This window comes from Chiloscyllium plagiosum, chromosome 11, assembly GCF_004010195.1.
Source record: "Chiloscyllium plagiosum isolate BGI_BamShark_2017 chromosome 11, ASM401019v2, whole genome shotgun sequence".
In the NCBI taxonomy this organism is placed as follows: domain Eukaryota; kingdom Metazoa; phylum Chordata; class Chondrichthyes; order Orectolobiformes; family Hemiscylliidae; genus Chiloscyllium; species Chiloscyllium plagiosum.
This window is the reverse complement of record NC_057720.1, coordinates 20105480-20116068: the sequence shown is the minus strand read 5'-3', so window position 1 is coordinate 20116068 and position 10589 is coordinate 20105480. Positions and strand designations below refer to the sequence as shown.

The window sequence follows — 10589 nt, the reverse complement described above, 5'->3', positions numbered from 1 at the left end:
GAAAGATGTTGTGAAACTTGAAAGGGTTCAGAAAAGATTTACAAGGATGTTGCCAGGGTTGGAGGATTTGAGCTATGGGGAGAGGCTGAACAGGCTGGGGCTGTTTTCCCTGGAGCGTCGGAGGCTGAGGGGTGATCTTATAGAGGTTTACAAAATCATGAGGGGCATGGATAGGATAACTAGACAAAGTCTTTTCCCTGAGGTCCAAGGTTTAGGGTGAGAGGGGAGAGACATAAAAGAGACCTAAGGGGCAACATTTTCACGCAGAAAGTGGTACATGTATGGAATGAGCTGCCAGAGGAAGTGGTGGAGGCTGGTACAATTGCAACATTTAAAAGGTATTTGGAAGGGTAAATGAATAGGAACAGTTTGGAGGGATTTGGGCCAGGTGCTGGCAGGTGGGACTAGATTTGGTTGGGATTCTGGTTGGCATGGATGAGTTGGACCGAAGTGTCTGTTTCCATGCTGTACATCTCTATGACTCTACCTGATATCTCTTTTTTTTTTAAAGAGTTTCCAATCTCGACAGGTGTTGCAACATTCTTTGATAAAATTCGAATCTATGAGAATTTTACTTAGTAGAAATTTGCATGGCCTGAAATTAAAGATGGATGAAGGAGAAAAAGGCACCAGGAGTGCTTTAAGAATAGTCAGATTTGGAGATTATACAAATAATTTCAGCAGACTTGGGGTGAAATAGCAATGAATATGGGCAATACTATTATGATGTAAGGAGATGGCCTTGCATTTAAAGCCTGTTTTTCTTTTGAGGTAACTTGGATTCAGAATTTCAGCTACAGGATGAATAGGAGGTTGAGACTGCCAATGTTTATGCTTAGCCTGAGACAACTTCTGAGAGGGGCACAGAAACATTGGCATGTATATGAAGTTAGTTTTTGCCTCTGTCTCTAATTGCTGTTGGATCGTTGCAAAATTAACAAAAGGAAACTTCAGTTCATCCATACTGGATGTCACACAAACAGTCTGGTAACAGAAGGCTATAGAGAGATCAAAGCAGTGGCGGAAAGGTGATTTGAAGATTGTCAGCGTACTTGTGTAATCTGACTTTGTGTCGACATATGACTTTGACAAGGAGTAAGCAGCATGTAGGTAAAAGGACTATATCCTATGGACTCCAGGATTAGCTGTGATAGGGTAGCATAAAACCATTGTTGTAACTGCTTTTGCTGAAATCAGATCGACAAAAATGAACTAAATGAGAGCACTCCCAGTGAGGCACATCATGTAGTTTTATGCCCATGTCTAAAAGTCTCTAGATGTGCTTTTCTCTACAAATCTCACATACATACCTCTACCCACACTGTGCTATTTTGCTCAGCGGAGAGCATCTCTGAAACATCACAGCAAGGTCTTTCCTGGGTCCTCAAGCCTTTATACAATGGTAGACAATGGAAGAAAGGTGTTGAGGTGGGAACTTATGGTTATCTATTAACAGAGGATGAGAAAGGACAAAGCATTACAGTCACCTCACAGAGGATGACAGGAATGACTTTGGTTGGGGGCTTTTTGTGCCTTGGATTTTTATTTTATACTTTATTTAGAAAACTCTGACATAAAGTGTACACAAATAGCTGAGTCACGCCATCTGAAATTCATAATCTGTGGTAATTCCGAGAGGAGGATTACAGAAGTGACAGATATAACTCACCTTACTGAGATTTGAATACAAGTCCACCACACTGTTGCAGAACTTCTCCACATCTTGAGTTAATAGTTGGTCCGCATTTGCTATTCTATTGTCAAGATTACCCATTTTATAGTATGTATAGCCTCTATCAAAACAAAAATATTTTTGCATCAGTGAAAAATTAATTTAAAATATTCATAATGTTAACTACTAATACTGTGGGTTCTGGTAGCTGATTAAAATTCCTAATTGAATTTATTGCATAACAGCCTTTTGGACTCATTTGGCTCCTCTATCATTGATTCTATTGTTAAGTTTTATAAATAGAACATAGGACAGCAATAAGCAATTGATATACTTGAGCTATTGTTAACCTACTCCCTGCAGTTTTTGGCAACCGATTTAAAAGTATACTTTATCTCGCTGCTGCCTGACACCAGCACACTTCTTTCTCATGTGCAGTTTTGGGAAACAGAGTGACAGTAGTTACTAAGTCAGTGACTTGTCTTAATAGTAGCATTTAATCCAAAATAAGACCATGTTGCTTTGGCATAGCCCCTGCATAGACAGGATCTTTCATTTGGCAATATCAAAGAGATCACAACTGTTTAGAGTTCTTTGCTGCGCTTTCTGCAACCAGCGCAACTTCAATGGCAAATTCAAACTTTGATAAATGCTTTGAGTCATAGAGATGTACAGCTTGGAAACATACCAACTCATCCATGCTGACCAGATATCCCAACCCAATCTACCCCACCTGCCAGCACCCGACACATATCCCTCCAAACCCTTCCTATTCGTATACTCATCCAGATGCCTTTAAATGTTGCAATTGTACTGGCTTCCACCACTTTCTCTGGCAGCTCATTCCACACACGCACCACCCTGTGTGTGTAAACATTGCTCCTTAGGTCCCTTTTATATTTTTCCCCTCTCACCTAAACCTATGCCCTCTCGTTCTGGACTCCCCCACCACAGAGAAAAGACTTTGTTTATTTACCATATCCATGCCCCTTATGATTTTATAAACCTCTATAAGGTCACCCCTCAGATTCTGACGCTCCAGGAAAAACAGCCCCAGCCTATTCAACCTCTCCCTATAGCTCTAATCCTCCAACCCTGGCAACATCCTTGTAAATCTTTTCTGAACCCTTTCAAGTTTCACAACATCTTTCCAATTGGAAGGAGACCAGAATTGCATGCAATATTCCAACAGTGGCCTAACCAATGTCCTGTACAGCCGCAACATGACCATCCAACTCCTTTACTCAATACTCTGGCCAATAAAGGAAAGCATACCGAACACCTTCTTCACTATCCTATCTACCTGCGATTCCACTTTCAAGAAGCTATGAACCTGTACTCCAGGTTTCCTCCGGGTGCTCCGGTTTCCTCCCACAGTTCAAAGATGTGCAGGTCAGGTGAATTGGCGATGCTAAATTGCCTGTAGTGTTAGGTGAAGGGGTAAATGTATGGGTGAGTTGCGCTTCGGCGGGTCAATGAGGATTTATTGGGCCGAAGGACCTGTTTCCACACTGTAAGTAATCTAAGTAGACTCCATTTGCCACTTCTCAGCCCATTGGCTCATCTGATCAAGATCCCATTGCAATCGGAGGTAACCTTCTTTGCTGTCCACTACACCTCCAATTTTGTTGTCATCTGCAAACTTACTAACTATACCTCTTATGCTCACATCCAAAACATTTATATAAATGACGAAAAGTAGCGGACCCAGCACTGATCCTTGTGGCACTCACTGTAGTCACAGGCCTCCAGTCTGAAAAACAACCCTCCACCACCATCCTCTGTCTTCCATCTTTCAGCCAGTTCTGTATCCAAGTGGCTAGTTCTCCCTGTATTCCATGAGATCTAACCTTGCTAACCAGTCTCTCATGGGGAACCATGTCAAATGCCATACTGAAGTCTATATTGATCACGTCCACCACTTTGCTCTCATCAATCCTCTTTGTTACTTTTTCAAAAAACTCAATCAATTTTGTGAGACATGATTTCCCATGCACAACCCATGTTGACTATCCCTAATTAGTCCTTGCCTTTCCAAATACATGTACATCCTGTCCCACAGGATTCCCTCCAACAATTTGCCCACCATCGACATCAGGCTCATCAGTCTATAGTTCCCTGGCTTATCCTTATCACCTTTATTAAATAGTGGCACCACATTAGCCAGCCTCCAGTCTTCTGGCACCTCACCTGTGACTATTGATGATATAAATATCTCATCAAGAGGCCCAGCAATCGTTTCTCTAGCTTCCCACAGAGTTCTAGGGTACACCTGATCAGGTCAGGGGATTTATACACTTTCATGCATTTCAAGACATTCTCCTCTGTAATATGGACATTTTTCAAGATGTCACCATCTATTTCCCTACATTCTATATCTTCCCTGTCATTTTCCATAGTAAACACGGATGCAAAATACTCGTTTATTATCTCGCCCATCTCCTGCAGCTCCACACAAAGGCCGCCTTGTTGATCTGAGGGGCACTATTCCTTAACTCTATTTGAGGAGAAAGTGAGGTCTGCAGATGCTGGAGATCAAAGTTGAAACTTTATTGCTGGAACAGCACAGCAGGTCAGGCAGCATCCAGGGAACAGGAGATTCGACGTTTCGGGCACAGGCCCTTCTTCCTGAAGAAGGGCCTGTGCCCGAAACGTCGAATCTCCTGTTCCCTGGATGCTGCCTGACCTGCTGTGCTGTTCCAGCAATAAAGTTTCAACTTAACTCTATTTGCCAAAGCTATCTCATATCCCTTTTTGCCCTCCTGAATTCCCCCTTAAGTATACTCCTACTGCCTTTATACTCTTCTAAGGATTCATTTGATCTATCCTGTCTACACCTGACATAAGCTTCCTTCTTTTACTTAACCAAACCTTCAGTTTCTTTAGTCATCCAGCATTCCCTATACCTACCTGCCTTTCTTTTCACCCTAACAGGAATATACTGTCTCTGGACTCTCGTTATCTCATTTCTGAAGGCTTCCCATTTTCCAGCCGACCCTTTACCTGTGAACAACTGCCCCCAATCAGCTTTTGAAAGTTCTTGCCTAATACTGTCAAAACTGGCCTCTCTTCAATTTAGAATTTCAACTTTTAGATCTGGTCTTTCCTTTTCCATCACTATTTTAAAACTAATAGAATTATTTGTATGTGATTTTCCACAAAGTACATTACATGTCAATGTCTCTAGGCTTTTACTGTACCTGTAGTTTATTCAAATAGGAGGGCAGGGAAGGGGAGCAATACAGGGCAGAGATTATATTGCCCTTAAAGGGATAAGCACATACAACCTATGTGTAGCATGTTGAAATGTTTAATTCACCTTCCTCTGGATCACACTAAGTACAAAAAAAACCTTGGATGTGATTTTAATAATACCTGCCTGGCAGGAACATGTCTAAAAAAATGCTGCAATATGCCATACCAAAGCAATCACACTGGTCATCATTCTAACTACTTACAGCAATTAGATTGCTGAGACACTTGATGGAAGCAAATAAGAGCCTCATGAATTAAAGCAACTTTGGATCCCAGTGCATCGACGGTAGCCCTCGATGTTTTAACTGAAGTCTGAGGAAGCAGGTCTGGAAGCACGCGATCCTCCAAGTTATGTTCAATAATTTCCTTTATCATGGCTTCCCTGCTCAGGAATTTCCAACAAACACCTCAAACTGTATCATGTGCCTCAATTCAAGTCGTCCCTGGTTGATTCCAGCAGGCAACTCAGCAGTTAGTTGCTGAGAGCAGTCGAAACAAAATGAGCTCCCCTTTTCCCTGGGCCCTGCAGAAATCTTCTGTCTAATGACATGCTTTTTCATAGTGAGTCTTATGTTGTTACTGGCTATTGCTTGCGGTTTCTTGAACCCAGCAAATAACTGCTACTTTCTCCTCAGCCTCACGCAACTACCTGATAGCATGCAGATAAGACCTGAGAGAGTTAACATACTCTGGAAGTAGGATTTGAGAGTCATTTTTTGCGAATGCTGCCCTGTCCCCTACCCCATTCCCAACTTATTTGAAAAATCACTGCAGTTTAAAATCAATCTCTGGAAGGTATTTTAAAACAGCATAGCTGGCTATATGTGCAGTCTCTTTTGTTCATCATTACGTTTAAATTATATTTTTGTTTGATAATGGCCAAAGATTAAAATTATAATATTAATTCAAACTCAAGGCCTATAATTATTTGACTTTTATTTCTAAATCATTAAAAATACACAGACAAGACAGTTTTATTTTAGAATAACTATATAAATTTACTTTACTATATTGTTCCAAAAGCTATTGACTTACTTTAAATACTCCCCATACAGGTAGGTGGTGAGTCGTACTCTGAATCGAAGTTTTAGTTGATTCAAACCAAACTTCAGAAAATTATTTACCAGAGATATCTGAAGTAATACAAGTTACAAATTAGCATCACTAAAAACTAAATTTAGGAAGTACAACTTCTAATTTTGATTAACAAGCGTACCCTGACAAACACAATCATCTAATCTTAATTATGATTTTGTTTTATTCATTCACAGGATTGTGGGTATCAATAGCTAGGCCAATATTTAATGACCATCCTTATTTTTGATTTATTTGCATTATTTATTATCACATGCGTTTTGTTACAAAATACAGTAAAAAGTGGTGTATAGTGTTGCCAATCTCTGCTGTCATCTTAAAACATAGAAATAGATCAAAACATTGAATATAAAGACTGAAAAATTAAGAAATAACGGAAAAGTGTTCAACTTTATAGTTCTTCTTGTTAAGTGCTCCACTATGGACCTGGTGACCAGGCAGCAGTCCCCTTTGCAGTGCTGCCACTGGAACGAAAGTCACCATTCTTCAGCGCCATCTCACCTTCACCAACACCCTCACCAGTGCAGACGCCACCAGCAACCCAAACACAACTCCATCACTGCCAAGTATCAGCGGTATAGTTTCAAGTCAGAATGGTGTGAGGTTCAGAGGGGAATGTGGTGCTCCAATCTGATGCCCTTGACCTTAGAGTTAGAAGTCACACGGCACCAGGTTAACAGTCCAATAGGTTTATTTGAAATCACAAGCTTCCCGAAAGCTGCTCCTTCATCAGGTGAAGTGGCTTTACCTGACAAAAGGGCAGCACTTTGAAAACTTGTGATTTCAAATAAACCTGCTGGATTATAACCTGGCGTTGTGTGACCTCTGACCTTGTCCACCAATCCAACACTGGCACCTCCACATCTTGACCTTACATATTGAGGTCACAGGTTTGAAAGAGGTTACTTAAGAAACCTTGGTGAGTTCCTGCAGTGCACCATGTGAATGGTACACACTACTGCCACTGTGCACTGGTGGTGAGGGGAGTTCATGTTGGAACTGGTGAATGGGGTGCTAATCTCATGGGCTGCTCTGCCCTAATTGGTGTCAAGCTCCTTGAGTGCTGTTGGACCTACACTTATTCAGGCACAAGTAGAGTATTCCATCACACTCCTGTAGCACAACTTAGTGTGGGCAGACACTGCGCAGACAGGTGGGTTACTCACTGCAGAATTCCTAGCCTCTGACCTGTTCACCGAGATAAATGTGAGGTGCTACATTTTGGTTGGGAAAATCAGGGCAGGACTTATGCACTCAATGGTATGGTCCTGGTGAGTGTTGCCACAGTATTTATATGAGTGATCCACAGGACATTGACAGTGTGGAATTCAGCAACGGTAGTGCCACTGAAAGTTAAGCGTTATAAATCATAGAGATGTTCAAAACGGAAACAGACCTGTCTATGCCGACCAGATTTCCTAAATTAATTTAGTCCTGTTTGCCAGCATTTGACCCATATCTCTCCAAACCCTTTCTACTCATATATCCATCCCGGTGCCTTCTAAATGTTGTAATTCTACTGGCCGCCAAAACATCCTCTGGCAGCTCATTCCATACATGAACCACCCTCTGCATGAAACGTTTGCCACTTAGGTCCCTTTTAAATTTTTCCCCTTTCACCTTGAACCTATGGCCTCTTGTTTTCTACTCCCCTAACCTAGTGAAAAGACCTTGACATTTTACCCCATCCAAGCTCTTCATGATTTTATAAACTTCTTTAAGGTCACATCTCAGCCTCCTATGTTCCAGCGAAAATAGCTCTAGCCTATCCAACCTCTTCCAGCTCAAACCCTCCAACCCTCGCAACATTCTTATAAGTCTTTTCTGAATGCTTTCCAATTTAACAACATCCTTTCTACAGCAAAGAGACCAGGAGTTCACGCAATATTTCAAAAGTTGCCTAACCAATGTCTTGTACTGCTGCAACATGATTACCCAACTCATTTACTCAATGCACTGACCAATATCTTCACTACCTGTAACTCCATTATCAAGGAACTATGAACCTGCACTCTAAAGATCCCTTTGTTTGGCAACACTCACCAGGACTGTACCATTAAGTGCATAAGTCCTGCCCTGATTTTCCCAACCAAATTGTAGCATCTCACATTTATCTCGATTAAATTTGATGGTTACATTCCTTTTTGTTGGACATGGTCATTGTCTGGCACTCATGTGACTCAAATGTTATTTGTCACTTATCAGATTCAGCCTGATTGCTATCCTCAGTATCTGAGGAATCATGACTGGTGGCAATCAGAGAACATCCCCTCTTCCGACCTTATAGCATAAGAATGGTCACAGATAAAGTAGCCAAAGAAGTTTACAAAGTAAATGGATAATGTAGATACAGAAGGACCTGCAGTCACATTTGACTGTAAGTCAAAAGTTAGCTATCTAAAACTGCTGATATAACAAGCAACAGAAAACGAAACTTACAGCTGGCATTGCAGCAACGAAGTTGAATAAGTATTTCTTGAAATCTTTGGTGCTCCGACCAATAATTGCACTGTAAATCATGACATGCAAAGGACAAAAATTAGGTCTCAATTTGTTCAAAATACACATACAATATTTTTCCAAATATGTTTTAGAAAATTCCTTTCAATGAAATGCAGGAGGGTCCTCAAGCTCACTCGTCTGCCTGTATTTCTCTTTCAGCTATGGCAACAGCGCCAGAGACCCGGGTTCATTTCCTGCCTCAGGTGAGTGACTGTGTGGAGTTTGCACATTCTCCCCATGTCTGCGTCAGTTTCCTCCCACATTCCAAAAACGTGCAGATTAGGTGAATTGGCCATGCTAAATTGCTCGTAGTGTTAGGTGCAGGGGAATGGGTCTGGGTTGGTTGCGCTTCGGCGGGTCGGTGTGGACTTGTTGGGCTGAAGGGCCTGTTTCCACACTGTAAGTAATCTAAACTAATCTAATTTGTTACATTCAAACTCTCATCGAACACCCTTCCAAGGAATCTGAACAGAAAAAAACAACCATTCACTCAATTAGGGATCATGCGTAACAAAATAAGGGATCCCACCGAACAATATCAGGAAAGCTGTCACTATATATCCACTTTCTAAAACTCAGACTTCCCAGATTTATAGTGTCATACTGCATGGGAACAAACTCATCCATATCAACCAGGTTTCCTTATCAGAACTAGTTCCATTTGCTTGCATTAGGACCACATCCCTCTAAACCTTCCCTACTCATAACTGAACAAATATCTTTTAAATATTGTAATTGTACTCATCGCTACCACTTCCTCTAGCAGTTCGCTCCACATACGCATCACCTGTGTCAACAGATGGTTCCAAGATGACAATGTTTAAACCACCCAACACCACCCCCTCAGCTACCCCCTCCACCTCAGCAAGCACACCCCCCCAAAAATAGCTTGGTTATCCAGCCTTCATAGAAGCTGCATTCTAATTCCAATGGATTCTAGCAGCGTACACATGCTTTAAAAGGTGCATCAACTACCAGGGTAACGAATATTCAAATGAACTGATTCAGAAAACTTTCCAGTAAGGAGCTTTCCAGTCTAAGTTAGGTGAAAATTACTTTTCAGTGGTATAAAGCATCATAACATGCCTCTCAGAAATTATCCAATCTTATCACCGTGGGACAGCACGGTGGCTCAGTGGTTAGCACTGCTGCCTTACAGCGCCAGGGACCTGGGGTCGATTCCAGCCTCGGGCGACTATGTGGAGTTTGCACATTCTCCCAGTGTTTGCGTGGGTTTCCCCCCAATGCTCCGGTTTCTTCCAACAATCCAAAGATGTGCAGGCTAAGTGAATTGGCCATGCTTAAATTGCCCATAGTGTCTTGGGACGTGTGGGTTAGGTGCATTAGTTAGGGGCAAATATAGGATCAGGGAATGGGTCTGGATGGGTTACTCTTCAGAAGGTCTGTGTGGACTTGTTGGGCCAAAGGGCCTGTTTTCACACTGCAGGGATTCTAATTCTAACTCCAATTGGGAGTTGGTCGGTTTGGGTCAAAAATAGAACATAGAACAGTACAGCACAGAACAGGCCCTTCAGCCCACGATGTTGTGAGATTTATTCTGAGAAATAGCATTTCAAACCAGCTGTTCCCATTTCTTCATGCAGACAGATATGTTATAAACAAACAGGGATCTGCAAACATACCTTTCAATCATGGTTCCATTTTGAATCATCCAGACATCACAGTAGGTTCGTGCAACAAGCATTACTGCAATGAGAATCAGGTATGCAGACTAGAATGAAGAAAAAAATGGATGTAAAATATTGACTTGATATATTCCCTTCCCATAGTCATAAAGGTTCACATCTTTGGTTGACCATGACAGCTTGCACATGGATGCCATTGTACATTGGTACCATAGGGGACAGTTTTTTCTTTGATTCCTCACCATGAAATTAAGTGGATACCAAGTTTAATGTGACATGAGAGGGCGTATAAAAAAGTAAACTGAAATAAACACAGTGTAACAACTAAATTAGGAATTCCAATGGCAAATAGCTCACAGAACATTCTCCTATCATCCCACATGGCTACAGAAAGACATTGAATATTGGAAGAAACCAAA

The 10589-nt window shown here is 41.5% G+C and overlaps 1 protein-coding gene across 1 annotated transcript in view; it reads right to left on the bottom strand.

Annotated features, from left to right (window-relative positions):
* The window catches only part of abcd3a (ATP-binding cassette, sub-family D (ALD), member 3a), a 77324-nt gene extending 67001 nt beyond the window's left edge, over positions 1 to 10323 (bottom strand). The window contains exons 1-4 of the mRNA XM_043698846.1: positions 10168 to 10323; positions 8462 to 8531; positions 5963 to 6060; positions 1670 to 1793 (exon numbers count right to left, since the gene is read on the bottom strand). Of these exons, the coding sequence (XP_043554781.1) occupies positions 1670 to 1793; positions 5963 to 6060; positions 8462 to 8531; positions 10168 to 10229 (354 nt within the window). The 5' untranslated portion in view covers positions 10230 to 10323. The remainder of the gene's footprint in view (positions 1 to 1669; positions 1794 to 5962; positions 6061 to 8461; positions 8532 to 10167) is intronic.
* Between the last annotated feature and the right edge of the window lie 266 nt (positions 10324 to 10589).